Source organism: Acinonyx jubatus, chromosome B4 (genome assembly GCF_027475565.1).
Source record: "Acinonyx jubatus isolate Ajub_Pintada_27869175 chromosome B4, VMU_Ajub_asm_v1.0, whole genome shotgun sequence".
NCBI lineage: Eukaryota > Metazoa > Chordata > Mammalia > Carnivora > Felidae > Acinonyx > Acinonyx jubatus.
Window position 1 is genome coordinate 105,768,678 of NC_069387.1, and position 27,971 is coordinate 105,796,648.

The following is a 27,971-nucleotide window of genomic DNA, read 5'->3' on the forward strand; positions in this document are numbered from 1 at the left end:
GGTGGCACTTGAATCTACACTGGGTCTGAAGCCCATCCTTTGGCTTTCTGGACTGGACACATTACATATTGACGCCTTCCGCAGGCACTGCGCTTCATTCCCATCAAGGACATGTGACCGAACAAATGTCAATGTCTACCCAGCACTCAGAGGGCTGAAGGAGCTGGCATCCTAAGATGTTCTAAGTTTTGTGAGGCTTTAAAAGAAATTGCTGGCTCCCCATCTCCGTCCCTTTCCTACCCACACTTTCCACCATGCCCATTGAGAAAGTTCATATTTGAAGGAAGCAAAGGAGAAAAGGAGCTACAGAAGCTTTATTCCTTATTTCTAGTAGATTTCTTGACTGAAATGAAAGATGGGAGCAGAATCCTGAGTTTAGAACCAGGCGTAGAGTGCAGAGAGAAACAATACCCTCCAAGACAAAACAGAAAGGTGGGGCAAAGAAGGGAACGGTAGCCTGGGGGTGTTGGACTGAGCCTGCTGAGATAAAATCCCTATTAGGACCTGGCTTAATAAACTGGGTCTTACTTGCCAGCTGATGGCTCCTCAGAACACTGACCCCTGGAGTCCTGGCCAAGCTGACTGGTTGGAATTCAGAGTTGGGATAAGGAATGAGGATTAGGAGGGGTTTTAAAAGCCTGCTGAGGAGAGAAGAGTTATGCCCGGTTTGGGGAGAAAGTATGTATGGAAGTGCTAAGGTCAGTTGCCAAGAAAGTTATCCTCAAAGCATCAAGCAGAAAAAGCCTAGGTAGATCTCACAGAAGGAGAGAGACCCTCCAATCTAATTTCAGCTCTCTTCATTTAATGAGTATTATTTTAATTAGCATTATTCTAAATGTATTATTAACGCTCCAATGGCTAGAGCTGTGTCATTACCGTAAACTCCTTCTCAAACTCTCAAAATCTATTTAATGCAGCTCTTGGCAACCAGAGACCCAATTTCTTGCCAAAAGCTGCAGATTAAGCATTCGTTATGGGAGTCTGCCATTAGCTGTTCCTTCTGTTATGGGCACAAGTGGTTACATGTCTCAAAACACACAGCATTCCGTGTAACAGATTTGCATTTGCAGGAGGCTCCAGGGATATTAAGTGTGGTTGGTAACACCTTGCACCCACCGGTCCAACCACTACCATCAGAAATGCGCTTGAGGTATGGGATAGGAACGGTTTACTCAACAGCTATCCTCCTTGGCTCCCCTGTAGTTTCCTCTATGAGCTGGATCTTTATTGGTATACGAGTACTCTAGAGCTTGCATCATATGTCTTTCATTTAAACTACATCGAATGTTTTTCAGGAAATTTAGGGCTCTTAAGACGCATATTTATAAACAAGCTGACAGAGCTCTAGGACATAACTAAGTTTATAGCTAGGAGTTGTTTGTATATTTCCTCAAGTCAGCAAGGCGTTATTCTTGCTGCTGTTAAAAATTTAAAAACTTATTAAATGACCGTTTCTTTTATCCTCTCCATGTTTATTATAGAAAGTCAGACTTTCAGAATATCTCTGCAGGTAAGGTACAGAGGGGATTAGGAGAGAATCAAAAATCATCAACCCACACAGAAATGAGTGGATAACTCGACACCCAACTTTCCGACTGGGGCAGGTAGAAAGTGCCCAGGAAACACATTGTTGCTAGTCAGTCTTAAACGCGGTCCAGACGCCTAGGGCACCCGCCTGCGTTTCCTTTTTTTTTTTTTTTTTTTTTTCCTTCTGCCGTCGATGCCAGAATTATTCCCGCGCCTCCTTGCAGTCTGGCTATCTCCTGGAGAGCAATCCCGGAAATTTTTTCTTTGACCGTTCCCACTTGAGATTTAACATTTCGCTGTAGGTGCCGGTTGCAAGTCTCAGGAGATAGCAGTAACAATACAGAAAGAGCCATATAATTCCAGGAGTAGCGTCAACTCTCCAGAACCCGACAGCTCGCTCAAGGCCATGCTGAGCGCGGCGCCACGTGAACTGAGCTGGTGCCCCCACCCCTCCTCGGAAGAAGCGTCCTGGAAAAACAGAGGCTGCTACTCCGGGCCACCCGCTCCCGCTCCGTTCGTCCCGATCTGGTGTTCAGGGCCGGCACGCTTCTAGGGCAGTGCTAAGGGGCAGCTCAGAGGTGCGCAGCGTTCCATGGTCGTTCCTCCGAGGCTGCGGCCTGCCCTGGCCTCGAAGAGGGTCTACCAGGGAGTCTTGGGCCAGCCAATGCCCCAAAGAGGCTGGAAATTCTCGAACCCATCCGACGCCTGCCAGAGTTGGACCTGGCCTCACCACTCGCAGAATCGGGGCTGCCCAGTTTGCCCAAGGCCGCGCGGCGTCGGTGCCAGGCTGGCCTGGGGAAACGCTACGGGCGCTGCGGAGGCCTGTGCGATAAAGGCTGTCAGGACCCTCGAAAAGAGTCCTCCTTGGGAAGGTGCAGTCCACAGACCCCAACTTGTGGGACCTTTTCACCAAATTTGCCAGTTCAAGAGCCTGTTGCAAATGGCTGCCTCTTCGTGTCCAAGGCGCTGAACACATTTCCCTCAGACGCCGCGTGCTTCTCGGAAGCCAGGGTCAATCGCAAAGCCACACGTAGGCGGTTTCAATCCAGCAGTGCCTTCCTGCCCTCAGGGAGCTGCCAGCTCCCCACCCACCCTAGCATCACCCCGGGGCCGAGTGAGGCCCCGGCCTGGCCGGCGCCCGGAACGCCGCGGCGCTTGTGCGCCCAGGTCTTGCGCGCTCCTCGCTCCCCACACGCGCTGTTCACAGGGACTCCGCCGCCACTCTTTAAAACATAATTGTTTTAAAAACCAGGCGGAAGGCCTTCCTCTTTCATAAGCCCCTTTGTGTAAAGAGCCTCCCCCCCCCTCCCGCCCCCGGCCTACACTAAAGGGCCCTTTGGAGGAGGCACTTTTCCTAGTAGGTTTTCTTAATCTGGATCTAATGATAAAACCGTGGACCAAGGGGAGCGGTGGGGAGGAGAGTGAGGAAAGGGATTGGTATTGGCATAATGCTTTCAATGCCCCTTGCTCAGCTCCCCTCTCCCACCCGTCGCCAGCACGTCCACACGCCGCGGCATTCCAGAAAGAAAGGAAAGGCCATGGGCTCCTAAGCGCCAAGAGCACCGGGACGCCGAGCTCCTCCGGGTTAGAAGCAGAGCGGCCCCTCCACCACCGCCAACCCAGTTAAGAGCTGCCAATGTTTCTGGCTTCTAGGGATTCCGATTTATGTGGATCTTCCACATAAACGATTTACGGATGAAATGAAAGCCCTTTAAAGCAATACTTCCTTTCAAGTTCTTAAGACGCCTCTAAATCTTTCTGGTAGTGAGTGGCCGGCGTGGGGGCGGGGTGGGGACCGGGTGTCGGGCGGGCTGCCCGGAAGGGCGCAGAGAGTGGGGAGTGGAGGGTTAACTGCTTTGCGATCTCACCAAGCTCTTCCGAAATGCCATTCCACTGTCGCGGCGACAATGTTTCTGGGTGTCGGGGCCTCGTCCCTCCTGGCATTTGTCTGAAATGGAGCTGTCTGTCTAACCTAGGCCTGGACGCGCCCTGCCCGGGGAAGTGAGGGAAGGTGGGGGCAGGGTGGGGGCGGAGGGGGGGGGCGGGGTGGAGTTAGTCGCCTGCCTATTTTCATATTCATTAGAACTGGGAGGTTGCCCGAAGAGCCCAGCTGAGTTTCAAGATATAAAAGCGACTTCGGGTGCCCCCTTTCCAGCCGGGACGTATTAAAGGGCTCGGAGCCGGGCAGCTCCCGGCGCCGAAGCGCTCGCTTCCCCTTCCCTCCTCTGCCCTCCCTTCTCCCGCCCACTTGCTCCCTCCCCCAGCGCTCTCCAGCCTCCGCGCCCCTGGAGCTCCGCAACAACCTTCCAGGATTATGGAGTTTCTGAGCGAGAAGTTTGCCCTCAAGAGCCCGCCGAGTAAAAACAGTGACTTCTACATGGGCGCAGGAGGCGCATTGGAGCACGTTATGGAGACGCTGGACAATGAGTCCTTTTACAGCAAAGCGTCGGCGGGCAAATGCGTGCAGGCCTTCGGGCCCCTGCCCCGCGCCGAGCATCACGTGCGCTTGGAGAGAGCCTCGCCCTGTCAGGACAGCGGCGGTGAGTCGCCAGCCCGAGCCACCGCCGCCCTTCCGCACACCCAAGTGCGGGGACCGGTGGGGAGCGGCTGGCAGGGAGGAAGGGAGGAAGGAAACGGGGAGCGAGAGAGCTGGAGGGCGGAGGCGGGCGGTGGAACTGCGAGCGTTTTAAGGAGTAGTGTTTTGGCTGCAGCCGACTTTAAGGGGCAACGGAAGGATTAGGCACCGGATCGCGTCTGCGCGGTTCTCCTTTGGCTGTCGAGTGTTGTCCCTTGTGGGTCCCGGAGACCCTCTATCTGGGACCCAGGCGTAAACTGATAGGGCGGTAAATAGAGTGTAATTGAGTCAAGACAGGGCGCTTCCTCTGTGAGCCGGCCGCGCTGCCCCCGCAGGAGCTGAAATCGATCACCGCTCCTTGGAGGACGTCAGTGTCGTCTGGAGTAAGACGTCTTTGAGCTCCTTTAGATGAAATACCTTAAAAAAAAGTTTTCCCAAGACGTATCGGTATTTTTCTTTGTGAAGCTGGAAGGTTGCTATGCTAGGTTGGCTTGTGGGAAGTTGTGATTTCTGATTGTTTGGGTTTACAACACAACGCACATAACATTTTTGTTAAACACCAAATCGCTTTCAGTAGCTTCGGGTAAAGAATCTCCAGTATAATCCCTCACTCCCCAATACCGTATTGTCTATTTTTCTGACTCCACATTCAAAGTCACCTAAGAACCCTTTCGGAATGCTTCTGGGTGAAATCTTCAACTTTGAACGGCCAAGTATCTCAAAGTCAAAATGTTATCAAAACAAACCATCTATCTTTTCTATCTTGTAACCCAATACAAACCTATTTTTTTTTCAGATCGCGACAGCTAAAGCAAGTTTACAATTCCAAGAGGACTTTTCCTTATCATTGTGTATATTCCACAGTTAAGCTGTAAGGAGCGGGTTGCTTTAAAATAACAAACGAATTAAGTGTGAAATATTTACAACAAGCCTCCCGCCCCCTATTTTAATGGAGGGTCAAAATCTGGCAAGGTACTGGCTCATAGGGGCTGATTTTCGAAAACTTGTACACAGTAAGTTTAAAAAAAAAAAAAAGAAAAGAACTCCTATATTTTACTTATTCAGCGTTGCGAATTACTTTTGACTTGCAAAGTTAAACCAAAAATATAAGCGGGAACGATAGAGAAAATCAGCTAAATCGTTTCCAGTCTAGTATATAGAGAGACAGATGCAGTTTTTATTTTTAATATGCTAAACTTTGCCTTTCTGGTTGTATTTCAGACTGCAGTATCTTTATTTTTGGAATTCTTTTATGTATACGTAACGTTATTTAAATGGACAGGATTTAAAAAAAAAACCGCATGACTCTCTTGTCCTCTGTTAACTGCTGGGTAGGACTTCATCCTATTTTAAATTGTCGGGGATCCAAAATAAGAGAATAGGTGATTGTTGATACGTTGACAACTTTTCAACGAACATCACACTTTTAGGATGAATTTTAATAGGACAGTATTAAGTAAGTTGGATGTGTGCAGCAGTTAGCTAAATTCAGGAAAGTTCCTGTCTTTCTCCTGAGATGCCCTTAGCCTCACGACTGCTTCCCCTCCCCCTCCCTAATTACCGAAGTTCCCTATTTCATTCTGCTCAAGAAGACAAAACCGTATTGTTAATCAGTCATGGTTCTTCTTTATATCTACTTTTACATCACATCTTTTACATAAAGGATATTAGGCATTTAAGTTATATAGTGATTAAAGTTCAAGACATTTGTGTAATGATTAGAGCAGTTGCTGAGATACATTACGAGAAAATTTAAAAACAGACAAAAACGAAAAAAAGTGTGACAATTCATTGGAAATTATTGTTCTGGCTGGGTTCACTTTTTTTTTTTTTTTTTTTTTTTTTTTTAGTTTTTCCAGTTTCATTATATGCACCCATTGGATTTGGGTGTGTGTGTGTCACCATATGATGTATTTTTGTTTTATATCGTACAGCAAGCATGCAACCAAAGCTGGAGGGAAATCACTGAAGTTAAAACACCTCTAAACAGAATGGGAGATGACATCTTTTGTAATCTTTTCATAGATGTTTTAATTTCTCTGCTTTAGGGGAAAAAATAAAGCTTTCTGTCTTATAACATATTTCATGCACGAAACATAAATATCACATATTTGGAAAGAACCCCCAAATGAGCTTTTACACTAAAGTCTACTGAAATCTTAGGCTGTTGTATAGGAAGCACTTCCAGAAACTGATATGAAATTCATTTTTTAATTTAGTAGGTCACTTTTTGAAAAAAAAAAGATTAAAAAGCAGAAATGAGTATAAGTCAAAATATTCAAAGCATAGTAGAGACAATACCATATCTCAAATCTATACTGTGTATTTTGTGTGGAGCAGAAAGATAAGTTGGGAAGAGTCTGGATTTGAGTTTACAGATATTCCTTAAAATTGAAATATCTTTCTTGAGCCATGTAAGTAGCTTGATTTTGTCTGCTGTGAATAAATTCACACATGATTTACATTAAACTTGGTTCACTTTTAAAAAATTGTGCTCATTATTTTTTTAATCTAGAGCATCTTTTAATTTGATCACCTTAATGTGATTATAAATTATGTGCATAAACATTACATTATTCCTGTAAAATAGAACTGTAAATCTGGCGAATAATGAGTCCCATGTACACATTTTTAAATGGCCTTAACCCTGCCCAAAGTGGATTAATAATTGTGCACAGTGGGATGACTGAATTAATACTGGCACAAGAAATCATTAACAGACTGCTTTCCTGATGCTCTAAATTCTTTCAACGTAATTTCCTCACCGAAATGTTCCACAAGCCTGAGAATTGTTGTTTTCCCCCTCTGGGTACAGTGAACTATGGCATCACTAAAGGTGAAGGACAGCCTCTTCATCCTGAGCTAAACAGAGCTATGGACAACTGTAACAGTCTCCGAATGTCTCCCGTGAAGGGGATGCCAGAAAAGGGAGAACTAGATGAACTTGGGGATAAATGTGACAGCAACGTATCGAGCAGCAAGAAGCGGAGACACAGAACCACCTTCACCAGCCTGCAGCTCGAGGAGCTGGAGAAGGTCTTTCAGAAAACCCATTACCCGGATGTATACGTCAGAGAACAGCTTGCTCTGAGGACTGAGCTCACGGAGGCCAGAGTCCAGGTAGGAGCCAAATGAAGGACGTGGGTGTGCGTGTTGGGGGCCGGTGTGTGGAGATACTGTTAGAATAATTCAGTGGTTGCATTTTGCCAAAAGGAAGAAACTGATCCTCTCACTAAAGACTAGAACCATGTACTATAGGCATGTAGGTCTACTAAAATGTCTTTTTCCTTGCAACGGATTTAATCATTCACACAAATACATGAAAGAACATTGGACTGATTACATAGATATACAAATTAACGATTATTTAAAAAGAAGGGAATTTCACAAATAAATCTGATTTAAAAAAATTTTTTTAAGTGCAAAAAACCCAGAATCATAGCTATCTATTTACTAATACATATATTTTATTTTATTTTATTTTTCTATTTTATCAGCCATTAAGGTTCTTTTTAGGTTATGTACCAGGTGTTGGTAAGTTATTTGTGCAATGGCCCATTAATCTGTAATGTTATTGAGGTTGGAGCTATAATAAATCAAAGAAAAAAATGAAGCAATCTCACTGTTATATATACCGTAACTTATTTTCACTATGCATAAAGATCATATAGCTCTCTTATAATTTTTCTAGCTCCTGTAGTTACCAATAGTGCCGTTCCATTTGAATTTTTGAATGTAGATAGCTTACATCCCTTTTGCAGAGGCAATAGGAATAAGGATCTTGAAATGATATTAAAATATATACTCAGTTACATTTATAAGTTACATTCAAATTATCAAATTGGATGGTCCAATGTACTAAACTTTTAAAATCATTTGAAAAAGGAAAGTTATACTAGGTAAAGTTCTATTTCTTAGACATATTTTTATTTTTACTAGAGTTGGTATGTTTAAACTATATTTTATTACGTCTCAAGTAACATCAATTTCAGGGAATGGCCTGTTTCTTTGTTTTTACTACGCTAAATGGGAAAATACTGAATTTTGCAGTTCCCATAATATATAAGAATAGACTAATGAATAAAATAGTGAGAAATTTTGTTCTGGAAGAAAGAAGAGTAAGATTTCTTCTGAAGATTAAGCCATTGTAAGGCCTTACATCATTAAGATCACCATCTGGGGGTGCGGTATACCAAGCAGCAGGATTTTTCTTTAGTTTGTGGAGACAAATAGCTACTTTATCGTAGTTCAGGAAGTAAAGATACAGAAAGGTGATGCTAATGAAGAATTTTAGAATTGTCAAGTATTAACACTAGTCCCACATGTGTGGGTTTTTTTTTTTTTTTTAGTTTGTCTTGTATTTATATATTTAAATTAGTTCTACTTGTAACCATAAAAAAAAAATATGTTTATAGAGTGATCAGCTGGACACAATGGATGTTTTCTCCTTAATGTTTCCTCAACTCCTGATTAATTTTTGTCTAGAAACATGCACAGAGAGCCAACCTGAACCTAATTTACTCAGGTTTTCTCTTTCCTGCTTTTCATATCAGAGTGGTAATTCACACCTATTTTAAGGAGATTATAAAGACCTTTTTCTCAGTGAAAAACCGAAAAACAAAACAAACAAACAAAAGCCATTCAATACTAAATTCCTTTAGTTTGCTCCTGGTGCCTCTGGAGATAGCAAGAAAATGTTTTGTTTTGTTGTTGATGTTGTTTTGAGCCCTGGGCACTGTGTGTAATACATCTTTCCCATCAATGTCCTAAGAAACCACACTGAACAGATAGCTCTCATTGCCTTCTTTTAATTGCTGGAAACTATAAAGTCCCACCTTAAATTCTCAATACGTGCTTACACATATTAAATTGAAGGTTAATATGTTTCTATAAATGTGATGGTAAAGATATAGAAGATCACAACTGAATATGAAAAAAGCAAAAATTTCAAGTAAATTTTAACAATTTGCATTTTCACATTTGACTTCCAGCTTTTTTTCTGTTTTTTGTATTCTGGATACAGTTTTGTAAAGACTGAAGAGCTTCTTGACAGCTGCTCGTGAAATGTCTACTCAGAAATATCAAATGATGCATACTGAATATAATTTTCTGTCTTTCTTTAATTCATTAAAATATTAAAGTGAAGATTCTGGAGAGCTACAAGTGTGAATTAGTGATTATTTAACCCTCTGAAGGAGGTGGTTGTTATGATAAATATCATTAATACATAATTAGAGAAATTTGGATGACAGCTTCATGACCTTGTAGAGGCTGTACTAACTCATAGGCTTTCTTAATACTTGGTTATAACTTCCATTGTTCTTTTATTGTCTATATTACCTGTAAGTCTTTTAAATTAGGGAAATGATTTTGAAGATTTCTGAGCATTTTCTGTAAGGGAAGATGAGTATTGTAAGTGGTATAATTTATGTAATAAGCACCCTTGTATATTTTAGAACCAGAGTTCAATTTCAGATGGTTCCGTTTACCTGTAGTCTTTTTTATGCTCAATATAGTATGTAATCTTAATATTTTCTGTTACTGAATAATCATGATATTTCTGCCATTGCCGTGTATTTTGGATGTAATCTTTGTGTTTAAATTTTTCTAAGATTATCTAAGTATGGGTACAACCCAGAAAAGGCTTCACTTTGTGACATGTTTTAAACATAATTGTTTTGACAGACCCAGATATTAATTTGGTTATAGTTTGGCTGGGTTAATGTTATGTGCATAACCCCAAACTAGAAAGTTATGAATGTCTTCCATATTTGCAGCATTCTCTAAGAGGAGCATTATCTATAATAATTTGGAGACATAGAGAGTCTTCAAAATCGTATAATCGAATTCCTTTTTATTTTCCAAAATGAAAAAAAAAAAAAAAGCCCAGAGGCTGAGACATATTAAATAATTTTTTAAAGTATTTCATCCCTTTCTATTAATTTATATCGCCTCTTATCAGGTTAAAATAAAAAGTAAAATTTGTGGATACTTTTCTGACATAAATTTCTTTATTAGTGATTTTGTTGACCTGGTTTGTGTCTTTCCAACTTATGTCTTTTAATGTCACCATTGCATTATCAAATATTTCTCAGCTGACATTCTACTTTTTAAAAAATTAGGTTTGGTTTCAAAATCGAAGGGCCAAGTGGAGAAAAAGAGAACGTTATGGCCAAATACAACAAGCTAAAAGCCATTTTGCTGCCACCTATGATATATCAGTTTTGCCAAGGACTGACAGCTATCCACAGGTATGGTAAACTTCACAGAATACTGATCGAGAGAAACAGATGTGGTTTGTACATTCTTAAAAGGGCTATTATGATTGGCTTTATTATAGCTAATAGTCAAGAATGAAAATTTTAACCCCCAGAAGAGTTTTTGCATGTTTTTTAGATTTTTATTAGACTGAAATATTTATTTTGTTATTTTCTTTCAGAGCCATTCATTCAAAACTATTTTAGGGTCTCTTCCTTATTGTACATTGCAACCACTGAAGTAGCCTCATTCATGGTCTAAGTCTTTTAATTACTCTACGTTTTTAACTATTCACACTCACTTCCTTTGTTAACTTTTAAAAATAAATAAAGCGTTGCTTGGCATGCTGTCTCTGTGGCTAACGTTTTATGAACTATCCCATAACCTAGTGTCAAGTGTGGTCTATGAAACATTCCGTCCCATTTTAAAAAGATCTCTTTTCCTATGTTGTCTTTTCAGCTTTGAAGTTACTCATTGTTTCAAGGAAACATTTAGCCCTTTGTTACTTAAAGCATACATAGAATTAGTACTGGACATAATTTTAAAAATTTATCACATTAAAAAACACATCCATCCTTTTATAATGGGAGCTCTCATCTCATTTTAAAGAGTATTTAGACATTCATTTTCTTCTAATTTTTTCCATTTAACTTAGAGGGTTTTTTTCCTTTTCTTTTCACACATATAATTAAGACAGTTTTTCCTAGTACTGAGTAATAGTATTCAGAACTGTATTTGATACATGATAAGGAACACTTGTATTCTAAGGAACAAGACATTTGTTATTTCATTCCTTACTGGTGAAGGATATGCATTGTTAGAGACCATTTTGGGTTTTTTTTAAGTTTTTTTTTTTTAAACGTTTATTTTTGAGAGACTGAGAGAGAGTGTAAGTGGGGGAGGGGCAGAGAAAGAGGGAGACACAGAATCTGAAGCAGGCTCCAGGCTCCCAGCTGTCAGCACAGAGCCTGATGCAGGGCTCCAACCCACAAACCGTGAGATCATGACCTGAGCTGAAGTCAGATGCTTAACTGACTGAGCCACCCAGGTGGCAGGAGAGCATTTTAAACACAAATACATGACATATATGCCGGTGGAATACTGTGATAGTTCAGTAACCGGTTCTTCGCAATCCCAAACTTAACAGGTATTCATTCTCTTCATCTATAAATTCATACCTTGTGAGCATGAATTCATCCTTAAGTTTTGTGGGTCCTTGTATTCTGATGCCTTTTATGATTCTTAAAAACTTATTTGGAGACCTTCACTCTTCCACATAAATTCACCCAATTTATTAATGTAATATTATATGTGAGTAACAGTCTTAGAGATCACCTAGTTCAATCTTTCTAAAAGTCCGAGACCCATGGGAGTTAAGGAATCCTTCCATGATTCTGTTCCTTCTAGGACAGTCTATAAAGGGCTGTTACTGTCAAGCCTTTCCACTGCAGTTTACTAGAAGACCAGCAATACCTTTTGAATAAATGTCCGTACCTGCCTTTAGAAGAACCTTGTTTTTCTTACTCTTCAAAATTTATCTGAAAGTAGTTCCTTTATTTTTTTTTCTCCAGTTTAAAGCATGTGCATACTCCTACTTACCATCATAGGGCTAATGAACTTGTATTCACCAAATACTGCTGAGTATCCTAGTTGAGTTCTGAACAAAGTGCCATGAGGAAGTTTCCTTGGTTGGCTACAAACTCCATGAGAGCAGGCAGTACAGTGGTATCCCAGTTATTAACACACCATAGTCCTGACTCTACCAGGCATTGTTCTAAGTAGGTTGTATATATTAACTCATTTAATCCTTACAACAACTTTATGCAATAGGTGTTATTAATTATCCTCATTTATCATATGAAGAAACAGAGGCACAGAGAGGTGAGGTTTTTACTCACTTTCACTAGTGGAGAAGCCCAGACTTGATCAGAGGCAATCTGGCTCCCAAGTGCAAGATCTTAACCCTCACAATAGACTGTTTCTCCCAATGACTATGTTTAAATGGTTGAATAATTAATAAATGAATACCAAAGGAGCATAAGGCTTAAGTTGCATTATTCAGGTCTGCAGTTTAGTTCAGGTGAGCAGACACTTTACTCCGAATAAGTGAAATAATGAAAATAATAGAGATAGCACATAGTTTATAAAATTTTGAACTTTCACTATGATGAATGTAGAAATAATAAAGTTACAAACTAGTGAACTCCTTTCAAATGGACTTTAGTCTTACTAAATCTGTTCTACAACACCTATGATATATATATATATATGTATGTATATGTATACATATTTTTTTGCAGCTTATTATTTTCATCTTCATTCCTTTCCTTGCAAACCCCATTTCAGTTTATGTGTTGTTGTTGTTGTTTTTCCCCCCCACTTCTCTGTGCTTTGCTGGTGGTTGCCTTATCCTTAACTTCCCTTTCTTCTTCTGCACAACATAGAACATTTAGAACAGTGCCTGGCACAAACTAAGCTCTTTGTAAGAGCTTAATATTATTTAATACACTTCGTCATGCTTTTTTTCTAGGATTGTCTTGCCATCATGTTATTGTGCCTCACAGCTTTAGATGTTGTCAGTTAATAGAATGAGATAAGTAGATCGAGTAGGAAGGGAGATGGTAAAATCACATTATACATTTGATAGTCTTTTTCACTCCCATAAAGGATCAATTAAAAATATCTCCTCACACATCATGGGAATTTTGCATGAATTCTCCCTGTGGGTTTTCTGTAATTTATGTCCATTGGTTATACCACCTCATAACTTAAGTATGGCAGCAAAGATATCACATGTTGAGGTTGTTTTGACAGTATAATTCATCAACAGTAATAAAAATCACTACTGTAAAATCCATAGTAATTTTTTATATTGAGAAGTCATTAAATGTTTGGTTGCCAAAAATACTGAAATCAAGTGTCTCTCACTCCCCATTGTGGGTATTGGATAAAGTCAGGAAAAGTCCATTTTAACTTAAATATGTGGTTGGCTTTCTTATTTTGCAAAAAATAATTATGCTAAGATCTTGTCTCTCAAGCTTTAGCCTGAAGGAATTTTTTTTTAAGTCATGTGTCTTAAAAATAGAAATTATAATTAGAAAAATAGGGACCAAAGTAGAACTCAACAATTCAATGCCATAAGGCACTGATCTTGGTTACTGTTTCGAACTATGGAAAAACATTATTAATTACCAAAAAGTTGGAAACAAGAAAACTGTTTTAGAAACAGGACAGAAATAAAAAATTAACAATTTGGCAGGAAAGCAAAAGCACACACAGAAATACATGAGAAAACAGAATTGGGTGAGAAAATTGTATCAGGTCTGCTCTGTGTGGATAATAATCTTGTCAACTATGGAGGTATCTATATGTGTAACATATAATAGGTTTAGTTATGAATGCTAATTAACATTTTCTAAAGTGTTCTAAATACTTTGTTTCCATTCCTCCCATTACAAAATAGTAACAACCGCCCTGATAGTAAAAATAATACCTACCAATTGAGGGCTTATTTTAGGTCAGGCTTCTTTCTTACAGCTATTAGTTCATTAAATTGAAGTCCACAGGTTCAGAGCTCTTTATGCAGCATTAGCTCTGTAACCCATCACTCAGCAATGAAATAGTTCAATTTTGACCCTAAAACACCAAATCACTTCAGAAAGCAAAAATGCTTTCATTTTTTTTAAATGTGTAAAGTAATGATATAAAGCAGTTTAAAACCGTAGACACTTTTCAGACTGTTTTCAGGTATTTTTCTTAATCTTGTCCATATTTGATAGCAAACAGAAGTGTGATACCAGTAGTATACTTTAAGGTAGTATGTTTTGATGTACTTTTTTTTTTAAAAGCCCTTTATTTGGGCTCACAATATCAGTTGTCATTTGGCAACACTATGAGTTAGTTAAATGAAAGTGCTTGACTACTTGATGTTCTCCAATATTTTAAATAGCAACCATATGCTGAACCTATTCCTTGTGCTATGCTGAATCTGTTCCCTCTGTGTTGAATTCCCTTCCCCTCACCTAGACTGTATTTCCTCCAGGAAACCTTCTCTCAATTCTCCTTCAATCAGCACATGACTTTCTCACTGGCAAAGTGGTAGACTGTATACGGTCCACCCCATTTATAATATAAAGTATTTATATTTTAAAAAGATTATTCGGTACTTAACTTTGTATTACAACAGTATTAAGCAAATTATGTATACACTCAATAGATGTGAAAAAAAGTAGTTTCACTTCAATATTCTGGGGTACATTATGAACCCAAAATTAATCAATTCCCAGGAAAACAGCTGATTTCTGAATCTCTGCCATTAACCACCTCTGTGGTGTTAAGCAGTTAACTTCTCCTGTCTGGGTCTCAATTTCTTCCTCTGTTGAACAGAATAGATTAGGAAGATTTTGCAGAATTCTTTCGGCTTAATTCTTTTTCTCCCAGAGTTACTTGTATTTAGGCAACAAATATATGCTAGGTACTGTTTTAGGCATGGAGATTATATAAATTATCTAGACAAAATCTCTTGCTCTTTGGACAGATTACAAACTAGGTCATACCAAATTCTGCAGACACTTCCTGATGCAAACTATACCCAGCAGATCAAAAAGGCATTTGTGTCTTTGAATGAAAAAAGCAAGCATCTATCAACGGTAGATTCTAATTTGCTTCTAATTCATTAATGCCAAAGCATTTCTTCAAATAATTATTTTGTTGAGTAAAATATTTTGTCAGGGTATAAACATTTCTAGAGGATGATAGCCAGCCTTCATTCTTATAAGAAACCCTAGTTTCATGCCCTCCGGTTTGGCTCAGATCACATGTGCATTAACTTCATCATTTTCTTGCTGGAAACTTTGGATACATTTCCTGACTTCCTTATCTTCAGATTTCTTTATTGGTGAAATGGAGGTATTGTTGGTGCTACAGCTGGTGGTGTGGATGATGATAAGGACCATTATCCTAATACTTTTTCTGTTAGTGAGAGGATTATATTAATTTCCTGTCTGTGTAACTAAATCATGGGACTTGAAAAGGGCTAAGGTGTTAATGTTTGACTATGAGCTTCACAGTCAGGTACTTGTGGGTCCAAATCCTGCCTCTGCTACTTAACAGCTTTTAGACCTTTGGCAAATGAATTAACCTCTAGGAATGTTTCTCCTCATTTATAAAATGGGTATAAAAGTTCATATGATGTTTGTGAGGATTAAACATAATAGTTTCTGCAAAGTACTTAGGACATTGCCTAGTAAATAACAAGTGCTCTATAAATAGAAATAATTCTATAATAGCCATTAGTCATTATGAATTCTACAGTAGAGAGATAGCTAAGTGGTGTGAATGTTCTGTTATTGTAGCATTTAAACTAATCCAATTTTTTAGTAACTTTACTATTTAAGGATCTAGGGAAAGACCAAATTCAGTTATATGTACTTTCCTCTTTAAATTGGGACAACCAAATATGGTAACTTAAGGAATGTTTGAGTATATTCTTAATCCACCAAAATTATTTTCTCATGAACAAAATATTTTCGTCAAAAATTTTAAAAGGTTTGAAATTTTTTCCCACCAAAATTTTCGATGTGGTTTTACTTAGTGGATAGTGAGAATCACAACTAATTCAATGTTTACCTAATATACAAGGGGACCCGTGCAGTATCTTGCTTTCTGTTGTTTAATTGATGACTTTATAAATATATGCCACTTGGAGTTAGAATATACCAGAAGTGGGATTCAAGTTATAAATAACTGGTAGTCATTGGAGTAATTTAAAACACCGATTAAAGCTGTACAACATTTCTAGTTTAACAAAGTCTGTTTCAAATGTTGTAATCATGCAGTTTTTTTAAAGGAAATGTTAAAGTTTCTATAAGCTAGTGATTGCGAAAATACTGTTCACTCCCCCCTTCTTCCATCATCAGTGCTTTCTGTTTTTTCCCCAAAGATTTGAAAAAAGTAAATAGCCAAAAATCTTTTTTAAATGTTCAAAATATAGCTATGCTTGATGCATTGTATAATAAATATTCTCATATCTATGTAACAACCAGTGAAATGGTCCCATAGTGATACAGTGAGGCTTCCCTTATGAAGGATGGAGGGGTAAAATATTAACATCATTAGGTTAGCAAGTCATATTGATATAAAATTGATGATTTAATTAAATGTATAAAAATATGTACATGTTGTATATATATTTGTATGAAGAATATTTCATATATATGTATAAGTGTATATTTAACGTAAGTTCTATGTAGCATAAAGGCAGGTCTTCTCAGCATCATTTAAGTGAATATGCAGCTGGACACAAACGGAATAGTTTTTATTTTGTTGAAAACACAAACACTTTTTTCTTCAGAGATGAAAAAAATTACCCTGCAAAAGAAGCAAAGAGCATTCAAGTCTTAGATTATGACTATAGACATATTTTTTGAAAAACGTGATATTCAATTTAATATGACTTAATGACTTTAAACACTAAGAATTACTTAGCTGATTGTTTTTTTGTGGTTTTTTGTTTGTTTGCTTTTAATAGGCAATTGGTGTTAAAACATTGAATTTATCTGAATTGGTCATAAGTATCTTATATTTTGAGAGGAAAGAACAAATTAATAAGTTGAATAGATTTCCAAAATAAATAATTAGAAAAAATGTAAAAATAAATTATTGAAGAGTGCCATTGATGTTTATACATACAAAAACTACTTTGCAGGTGATAGAGAAGGACCAGGGGGAAAATTAAACCTGGGAAATCTGTGGGTTAAAACCTGTAGTAGACATTGTTATTGTTAGTGTGAACCTACGCTATATAGTTTAATACAGAATTTTATGCTTGCCGTATTTATTAAGCCTCATGTTTGTGTGTTTTTTTTTAATTCTAAATCAAGGAGCATTAAATAAAAAAAATTACACAAACTCACAGTTGATTTAAAATCACAAAAATAAAATTCCAACTTTGTGGTTAACACATATACAAGATGAAAATAATGGATAAATTTACTCAGGATTTTAACAATAAATTCAAAGCTCGTATGTGACACCAAGTGGTAATCTCTAAGTTTCAAAATATTTTGCGCAAATTAAAACATTTGCATATTTGATTCATGTTTTAAGTTATTAATTCACAAGGAAAACTTGATTTATATTTTAATCTTTGTTTCTTATAATTGTGGATTTTGCTTCAATTGGGAAATTGTGTCATTAAAAATGAATCAGGCACCATCAACAATGGCTGTCATGCATGTATTAAAATACATGAAAAACAGTGTTACAAACAATGGAAATGTGACTTTAATGGAAAGTCACTCGTACTTGTCTTAAATCCCTATACACATTTCTAAGATGGAATTTTATTTAAAAAATCAAAGTAGTAGTCAATACTTAATGTATGACCCTTTCCTGATAAATAATTACTAATCACTTTAGCATAATGATGCTATATGTTGAAAAGATGGATTTTTGAAATTTTTGAAATGTAAATTGATTTTTTTAAATTAATCATTATATATTATCTGAAATTTTGTATGTGAAAATTACACCTAATAAGTAGGCACTGATGAAAATGTACCCTTATTTCTATCTTAGGTAGTATCTAACCATGCTCAGATTAATGCTTTTCCCTTCATAATTAATTTCAGTTGCAATTTCCGCCCCCTCCCTCCCCCAGATGGACAAGGTATCAGTGTTTGAGACTTATTCACTTTTTCTCTGATAGCAAGTGAGGCTTACTCACTGGCAGTAAATTCACTATTTATAAAGACGTTTATACTCTTTCTCCCTGCCAGGAACTTACTGATGTGGTGACTATTGATGTAGTTACTATAAAAGTTAATGGGACCCTGAAATTAGTCAACAGCTAAAGTATCCACAAGTTGCTAAGCAAGTTATTAATATTATATCACCTTAATTTTAAAGGAAGTGATATACTACTAGTAAGGAATATAATGGCCTCTTAAAAAATTAAACTGCTTTTGCAAAATGTGATGTTGGCATTTTTTAAGAGACCATATTAAAAATCTGGTAAATTAAATTATATAAGTGCTAATGTGGTAATAAATATATATAGTAGTATTGAATAATATATAAAGTGGTCAGTAAATGTAAACATTCTGTCAAAAAGGAATAACCAAAATCAACTTTTGGATTTTAATGCAAAAAGTTATTGTTTAAACATTATTACAAACATAACTTTGTGAATCCCTGATTTATATCTTTTTAAAGCAACCTTTAACTCCCACAGGGAAGTGTGTAGGCATATGATGGGAGGGCATGAGGGTAGCATGGTGTGTGTGTGTGTGTTTGTGTGTGTGTGTGTGTGTGTGTGTGTGTGTGTGTGTACATATGGACATCAGGGCCAGGTAAGAACAGTCTATATGTAGAGGAAGAGTAAGGTTAAATAAACTTGCTTTGGTAGAAAAATATTAATTTTAGAGTGCTTTAAAATTAAGGAACGGTTGTTACTCATTTGTTTTCACGTTATATACTAAATTCTGTAGGGTAGTGTCTTCTAAATAGCACAAACACTAGGATATAGAATATATAATGCTGTCATGAAACTATTTGATGTTTTTTATACATCGTGATACTTTGCAACTAACAGAAAGACTAACAGACTTGCATTGTTTAACATTCTTTAAAAGTACATAGTGTTGCTTACTGCAGTAAAGATCAGCAAATATATTAAAAATATACACCAGGTTTAGTTATACTAAAATTTTCTTAGTAGTTTTGATTTTACAAAGAATATATTTGTATCAAGTTTTTAAGGTAAAGGTAAATGAGATTTATAATTTTTATCCATTGTTTACCATATTACTTCAAGTCATGATGAATATATATCCACAGTGAAGAATCGTGTGTGTGTGTGTGTGTGTGTGTGTGTGTGTGTGTAAAATACACATATATATTGACTCTTTCATTCCTATGTGTTACTTTTAGTTCCTCAGAAGGAAAATGAGTGTTAAATGAATTTGATTTCTGTTTGGAAAGAATCAGACAAAAAAACTAGCTTTCCTCCAAAACTCAAAGTCATGGAATAATTAAGTGTTAACTTTTTATTTGATTAGAAAAACATTAAGGAGCAAATGTTCAAAGTAGAGTATAGTTAAGTCAGCTGAACTTCCATTCATGCTAATGGGAGGCTGTTGGCTACGTTCCCTGGACAATGCTTTGAACGTACCCCTAGAACTTTTTAAAATGTTGTGAAGCACATTAAAGCATGGAATGTTTTTTAGATTTTCTACTCCTTTTAAACAGAATAAAGAAGAAAAAATGTAAAGGCAGGCAGACTTTTTTTTTCTTTTTTTTTGGCACTTGGGAAAGAAGGATGTGGACATTATTTAATAATGGTGTTCCTGGTTGTGAGTCTCTTGAGTGTTATACAGTTAGAAGCCCATAAAAATACCCCCAAATTTATCTGATACTGGACATTGCCATTGTAGATGTCTTAGAAATAGTTCAAAAACGAAAAGTAGTGATCCTATTCAGAAAAACATTCTTTCATTTCAAAATTTAACAACAAATACAATATTTCTTTTAATGAGTCAGCAAGGTTTTTTGTAGCTTCTCTGTTGACAACAGTTTTAGACAAAATGACTTATACATTCCAGCACATAGTTCTAAAATGACCACTTATATAGGGTGGCAGAGGGATGGAGGGGCCATAGACTGAGCCCGCCTTTAGAGCGGTAGATTTCTTAAACTGTAAGCTCTAACAGCTTTGTTCTTTGATCAAATACTGCCTTTGGGGAAGCTTAAGAAAAGAGATTTGTGTCATAATTGCCTAAGATATTTGAAGATTTTCACGTGTAAGAAGGATGCTGCTTATTCTGTATCATTTTAAAGAACAGAAATAGAATCAATAGAGGAAGATAACAGCTCACTTTTTTACAGAACTCTCCAAAAGAGAATGAAAGATTTTTAAACAGGTGAGCTTCTTATCACAGGAACCAAACATAGTTGAAAATTTACAAGGGCTTCAGTAGTGTCTCCTAATCCCAGGTGATTTTCAGAATTCATGTATTGTTGTCATTATTTTAATACAGATCCCATAAACCACACCCCACGCTTGATGAATTAGAATCCTCAAGATATATCTGTAATGAAGAATAAGTATTTAGTAGGAAAATAAAACAACCTAGGGAAATACAGTCAACAGGGTCTGGGGATGAAATTTTCACAATAATTGTCAAGATTATACAGAATGGTGATTATAGAGCTCAAATCATGAAACAAATTTAGATATACAGTATTAGCATAAATTGTCCATAAAATTCCCATTACACCTCCAAGATGGATCAGTTCAAATTTCATATTCTTAAAAATTTTAAAGTCCTCCAAAAAATTGTATTAAGTGCTTATCATATATTGTGTTAGGCTGAAGGATGAGAAAAGGGTTACGAGCAAACATCGGGGATTTTGCTTTCAGAGAATAGAACCTATGAATCCCCCAAAAGTTGGGATTATGAATGTGTAAATAAGCAACTTCAACCTATACGACTAGTTTTTATATCATTGTAGCATTTCTTAAGATTTCCTGGGTTCAGATTTTACCTCCACAATTGGAGTTACATGTCTTGGGTAAGGTTATTAAACTCTCTGTTTTGTTTTACCTTTTACAAAATGGGATACTAAAAACAAGGAAACATCTTTTAGTGTATTGAAATGATTAGAAGTCTTCACAGTGCATTTAATACCATGTCCGACATGGTAATTAATTAATAACCATTAGCTATCATGAGCATGATTTTGATTGTCGTCATCAGATGTTTAATCATCCAGAGGGAATGCTTCAGAGGAAGCAAAATCTCAATTCACTGGGGATATTGTCTTTTATGCTTTGCATCGAACTTTTGATATCAAAACCAACGAAAACCCTAAAGTCAAATGAAGACATTCCAGAAATTTTTAAATGAAACAAAGATATGGGAGTGGAGGAGATACAGATCACGGAAGTAGGACACATCATTAAAAATGTGCGACAGTATTACTACCCATGGGAATACCTGGGTATCTTTTCAAATCCAACTAAAATATTGCTGTAGTAACTTGCTTCACCAATCTGTTCTGTTCAGAAAACATTTCTTTCTATATGCTAGAAATTCTTTCACCAAAAGTAACACATTTAACTTGCTAGATCACGTCTAGGTAAGAAGTTTTGATCAAAATAAAAATATTTGTCCAGGTCATGAAAAGTGGAAAATTTATTTTCAATTTACAGGTAGATTAATGTGAATTATTTTAGGCATAGAAAAATTCTTAAATTTACATTCATAGATTACTTTCCTTGCCTTTACTGTCCTAACTTTCCTTTTTTTTTATACCTACTTAGTAAATATGTTTCTATGCATTTGGAATATGAGTAGATGGTTTTAATAGTAAATTTCAGCAATACTATGTGTAAATTGAGGAACCTTTTAACAAACTTAAAATGTAAAGTGTTTCTCTACCACTATTTTGCCTTTCATTTATTTTTTTCAAAAATAAGCAAGCAAGTTCACTTTCATTTCCTGAAAGCCCTTTTGTCAGACATGTGACTGTGGTTTTTGCAGTGTAGCACAATGTTTGATTGAATGTCAGAGGAAAATCACCCAGATCAAGTTAGAAGAGCTAGGTTGACAGAGTAATGACATTAACAGTCCTTCTTGTTGGTCTGAGATACATAACTCAGCAATCAGTGGCACCAATCATTATATTTTGGCTAAAGTGGGATTCATTTAGTAGAATCAGCCAAAATTAAAACAGCATAGCCCACGACGACTTAAAGATTAATAGAATGTGCAAATCATTGTATATATATTTAGACATGTCTCACAGATTTAATATATTTATATAAATACACATATACATATTTTATAAATATAAATATACATACACATATTTATATGTATATATCTTGAGTAACAGAACATCTCTACCAGTTTAATCTAGAAGATTCATTTACATTTTATGCTATTAATTGAAAATAAGTTGTCTTAAAAAGTACGATTTAAGCATGGGTGTGTGAGACTACATCAGGGGCTATATGTAGTAGACTGGAATTTTTATGTAAAAGTAAATATAAAACATAATTTGTGTATATGTTAAAGAGAATCGATGATTCTATTCTGATTGTCATGATTTTAAAAAAGGAAACCAGATGTGAGAAACATGGTATCTATTGTAATAATATAGCAAAAGGCATACAGGTTTTAAATTTCATCTTCTAAGGCTCAAACTCTGTCCCATGTTCTACCATTCAACATTTTCCCCCAGCTCCTGCTGTTTGTCAGGATTTTTCTCTGTGCTTCTCAGTAATGCATGTGATCACTGTTTTTCCCCTGCCTTGTTTAAATAGCTGGTCTAAGACACCTCCTAATACAAATTTTACTTAGTGTTTCCTTTACATGCTAGTAACTTTAGATAAATTTGTATTTGTTGTTTCCTATATAGATTTAATAAGAAATGTGAATTTCCTGGGTTCAAATGACAACCTAGTTTTCAATCTTATGTAAAATATTATATATAGTACTTTAATTATACTCATAGGATATTTTTGCTAATACTAGCACACTTTTCTCAGTTTTGCTTTTATGATTTGGTAATGGTCATGTGTTTGAATTTTAAATTATTTTACATGTCATAATTCCATTGCAACCTGACCATATCACCTGTAAATCATAGAACAAATGTTTAAAATATGTATAGATTGCTCAGATTCACAGAGCTATGTATTTGAGGCTCTAGGAAATAAAAATCAATGAATGGGTAAACATTTCTGATAATGAATTTGATTAAAAGTCTCTACAGAGTAAATAGCCTAATATCAGGAATGGTTTCCAACAAAAACTGTCACACTGAGTCTAACTATGGAACGTTAAAAACTAATACTGCTTTTCCAAACGCATGAATTTGTCATGAATCATGACTAACTCGCCTAGATTTCATATTCAAATCATGACTATAAAAAGAATACTCAAGAGATTGACATGTTTTGAGAGTATTTTATGTGGTCAAGTGCGTGGGTTTTGGTGATCTATTACAGTAGAACAAACTGGAAGAATCTTTCAAGTAATTATTTTTTAGTAATCCCTTTATGTACTCAGAATGTAATGACAGACCACCCAATGGGAGCAAACAATGAATTGTTGACAAAATTTAGTAAACACTGTTTAACAAATGTAAGGGGACAAAAGTGAGAATGTGTAAATGTAATATTTGTTGTTTTATATATTCCAGATTCAGAACAATTTGTGGCCAGGAAATGCGAGTGGCGGTTCTGTGGTTACTTCAGGCATGTTACCACGTGACACTTCCTCGTGTATGACACCTTATTCTCACTCGCCCCGGACAGATTCCAGTTACACAGGGTTTTCACACCACCAGAACCAGTTCAGCCACGTGCCCCTCAACAATTTTTTCACTGACTCTCTTCTGACTGGGGCTACCAATGGACATGCATTTGAAACAAAGCCAGAATTCGAAAGGAGGTCTTCCAGTATTGCAGTCCTTCGAATGAAAGCCAAGGAGCACACTGCCAATATTTCATGGGCCATGTAACATACAGTACTCTTTTATTTTTCTTTTAATGGCAAAGTAAAACATTCTATTTCTCATATTTAAAGGATACCACAATAAGCTGCTGTGTGTGGAATTGCTAAAGGTCAAGATATACAGTGAGACCAGCTTAAATGAATAGTCGTTATTATTTAACATTAAAATCTAAGAATGAACCTCTGGAAAGACTAAATAGATTTACCATCCATCAGTCTCCACAAACGCTGTTTTAGTAGTAACGTTTTTTTTTTCTATTGTACAAGTCGATGAAATACGATCATGCAACTTCTTAAAAGAATAAATGTATTAAACAAATTCCTCTGTTATAGATTGATTTATGTCAGTTCTGAATAACAAGAAATCCCTTGTAAAATAATACCTGATAAAGGAGGAAATGCACTGGGGAACAGGTCCAGATACCAAAGCTGTCAGGTAGATATTGAAGCAGCATGTTTCGGGGAGTTCACTGTTATTTCTCCCTCTCTGGCTGTAAGACACAATGGCATAGCCCCTGTTGCTGAGAATTTATCTTCGGGTCTCAAAGGTTTTTTACCTATGGATGTTTTGGTGAATTTCCATTCCGTGAAATGGCACTCTCCTACAATGACCAGCATTTGCATGAAATATTTGGGCATAGTTTCCTGAAACCATGTGGCTAAAGGTGATAACTGAAATATTCCAGTGTGATTTAAAATCTAGTCAGGAGAGTAGTTTCTATAAATGCCATCTTTTACATGAAAAAGCACCGACTCAGCAGAAAAGCCAACACTGACTCAACTCACCGATTTAGTATTAACACACTAGAAAAAAAAGTAAGTTACAAAACCTCCTGCTTTTAAGCTAAAATTGTGTCGATTACACTGTACACACAAACATCTAATAAATACACGAAAAGAAGCATTTTTGACGTGTAACATTATGCTTTATTATATTATGAAACATTTTCAGTTAAAAGAGCAGCAAATCTGAATTTATATTTATTTCATAGGCTTATGCCAGTGCACATGTGTGCGTGTTTGTTTTTTGATATATAAGCGGTAAGCATTTTTTGCTACTGTGGTTTTGCATAGGGAATTAAAATGTCAGAAGGCTCTCTAAAATTTCTGGTGGAAAAGAAAAGAAAAATACTTTGCATCTGGAAAATTGCTAACCCCTTTGATTTACTTCTCCTCCCTTTCCCCTGTCACATTCCAAGCTTTTTCAGATGAGTGAAATGTTAACCTCCTTAAAATACTCTTAATTCATAAAGGCAAAGTAAATTAATTGAAATGAAGATGGCTCCCATGGCTTGGATCACAGCAAGTTCTGCTCTTTGTATGCTCTTAGAATCTTCCTTGTGGCTCCTCCAGCCTTTAGGAGTATGCTTGGAAGCCGTAAAGGCTAAAGGACAGGAATAAGTGAATTTTAAAAATTAAATTTCAGAAAAAAGTACTTAAATCCAGTGTCTACTTCTCAGTGGGAAAATATTTACAGCAGTTAGACATCTTTTGTAATAAAAGTTTAAAATCAAGCAGATGATGAGTGATGTCCTAAACAAACATTCCTTGACTTCATAATAACTCTCTTCTTTATTTTGTGTTCTCTCTTTTTAGTGTTCTTCCCAGGACAAACTTGTTCAACTTTGGCCCTGAGAATTATGCTTACATGCAGGAGCTCTTGTTAAGGGATTGTTTAGGCAGCTGTTAAATATCCTTCATGTTTTAAAAGAGAATGACTTGTTTTAATATATTCATATGACTGGTCAATAGGAATTTGTGAACTAAAACAGAAAAGGAAAATGTAAGATTTTCTTTTTAAAAATTCCCAAATTGGGGGGCATGGGGGCTCAGTTGGTTAAGCAGCCAACTCTTGATTTTGGCTAAGGTCATGATCTCACAGTTTGTGAGATCAAGCCCCACGTCAAGCTCTGTGCTGGCAGCACGGAGACTGCTTGGGATTCTTTCCCCCTCCCTTCTGCCTCTCCCCCACTCGTGTGCACACACACACACACACTCTCTCAAAATAAATAAATTTTAACTTGGTTTGATGTTTACTTATTTTTGAGAGAAAGAGAGCAAGCAGGGGAGGGGCAGAGAGAGAGGGAGACACAGAATCTCAAGCAGGCTCCAGGCTCCTAGCTCACAGCACAGAACCCCAGGCAGTGCTTAAACCCATGAATCATGAGATCACAATCTGAGCCGAAATCAGATGCTTAACTGACTGAACCACCCAGGCACCCCATAAATAAATAAACTTTAAAAACAAATAAATACTCCCAAATTAGTAGAGTTTATGTTCATTTTCTTCTGCTTTCTTAATTGAAATTTTAATGTCCCTTGGCTAATACATTATATTTTTAAAATAAGGGACAAAACTCATTTTTGAATCCAGTTTGAATTTCACTTCATCCTTAAGTTTTCCTACTGGAGAACCTACCAGAAGGGAACCTAAGGGAAGAAGTGAAATTCAAACTTGATCATCTCCTAGTTTTCTCATTATATTGTAATAATTCATTGGAGCTTCTGTAACTCAGCTTCTTTCAATTTTAACAACCTCTTTTTAATTGAAGTTCTATATCTGCAATGCTTTGTATAAATTTAATTTAATCAGCACATTCTTTTTTTTTTTTTAATGCCTACAGTGTGTGAAGTACTTTCTGGGATAATAAAATAAATAATAGAACCATGGTTTTTGTTCTTGATGAGTTCACAATCTTCCTGGACAGACACACCCATAAAGTTTGTATCCTCAACCATGCCTCACAATTTATGATGGCAATAAGAATTGAATGCATTTTTTGTGTTAACATTCTGACCTTTCCTTTTCATTGGCTGAATTTTATTACATATTTAAATTACCAAAATATAATAAAATGAACTTCTGATGTAATAGGATAAGATAAAGCTAAAACAAAGAATGCATAAAATGCACTTCCTGAATTTTCTCTTGCTGTTTCTGAACTTAGCTTAAACCAAGTTTCATATACTAGAATTCATATCACTTACAAAAATGTTGAACTTACTTGGGCGCCTGGGTGGCTCAGTCGGTTGAGTGTCCGACTTCAGCTCAAGTCATGATCTCACGGTCTGCGAGTTTGAGCCCTGCATTGGGCTCTGTGCTGACAGCTCAGAGCCTGGAGCCTGTTTCGGATTCTGTGTCTCCCCCTCTCTCTGCCCCTACCTTGCTCATGCTCTGTCTCTCTCTGTCTCAACAATAAATAAAAACATTAAACATTTTTTTTAATGTTGAACTTACTTAAGAGAGGAAAAACTAAGGAGTTTATAATTTACTTTTTGGGGGGCTCAAATTATTGACAGTATAGAACACTGGGATTTTTGGTCCATTAAGTAGTCGATCCTCTTGGATGTTTGTTCCCATGACATTCCCATCCCCTATTTGCACCTTCTGCACATTGTTCTTGCACAGATGGTTTGAGGGATGATTCTTGTACTCTTTCTCCTGAGCAGTTTGGTTAAGGTTTGGTTTTCATGAGAGGAGATAAATTTAATGGACAATTAGGTAGGATTTGCTGTTTCTTTCATAAACATAAAATGAAATTTCAGGAAACAGTTTGTGGATTTTTGAAGATATGTAATTTACTTAAGAATATTAAATAGTGATTCTTTCTTATACAACTTCTTATGAAATCAGAAAAAGAAAGCCACTGTAATCTTTGCCCTCAGTCTTGACAATGTATCTCAAAAGAATCACAGAGTTACTTATATAACCTTGAGGAAACTCATGAAATTGAGTATACAAATTACTGGAGTGTAGTAGTTTCATCATTTCAATAGGCTGTTGATTTTTTTACCTCCAAGGAAAGGGAGGGAGGGGCATACCTATGCAGTTGATACAGTTCTTACAAAGATGATATGTTGTTTCCTTTTAGTGTAGTGTCTTTACTTTCTTGTCTCAAATACTAGCTGCTTATTTGCATAGCACCTCCCTGTGTTTTATATAATGCGTTTTCTGTATAAGGTTGTAGTTTTAGTCTATCAGCAGCTAAACAATGCCTTGGCTAAAAGAGAAGTGGAAGGATCAACTATAATGTTTGTGTAAGCTCTTTGACAAAGTTAAATAATTTTCTAAACTTACCAGTGACCTT

At 36.7% G+C, this 27,971-nt stretch overlaps 2 protein-coding genes across 2 annotated transcripts in view; both read left to right on the forward strand.

Annotated features, from left to right (window-relative positions):
• Nucleotides 1-7,054, forward strand: part of LRRIQ1 (leucine rich repeats and IQ motif containing 1) — a 230,785-nt gene extending 223,731 nt beyond the window's left edge. Inside the window, exon 30 of the transcript XR_008300373.1 lies at nt 6,918-7,054. The gene's annotated coding sequence lies outside the window, so the exon portion shown is untranslated. The remainder of the gene's footprint in view (nt 1-6,917) is intronic.
• On the forward strand, nt 3,579-26,920 carry ALX1 (ALX homeobox 1). Its single transcript, XM_015073922.3, has 4 exons — nt 3,579-4,067; nt 6,918-7,222; nt 10,225-10,353; nt 23,570-26,920. Exons 1-4 carry the CDS (start codon nt 3,842-3,844, stop codon nt 23,888-23,890), a joined length of 981 nt encoding a protein of 326 aa, XP_014929408.1. The 5' UTR covers nt 3,579-3,841; the 3' UTR covers nt 23,891-26,920.
• Nucleotides 26,921-27,971: the final 1,051 nt, after the last annotated feature.

Coding starts and splice junctions, on each gene's coding strand:
- ALX1 (XM_015073922.3), top strand. CDS start 3,842: ATGGAGTTTCTGAGCGAGAAGTTTGCCCTCAAGAGCCCGCCGAGTAAA. Junction 4,068..6,917: donor GCCCTGTCAGGACAGCGGCG/GTGAGTCGCCAG, acceptor CTCTGGGTACAG/TGAACTATGGCATCACTAAA. Junction 10,354..23,569: donor GGACTGACAGCTATCCACAG/GTATGGTAAACT, acceptor TATATATTCCAG/ATTCAGAACAATTTGTGGCC.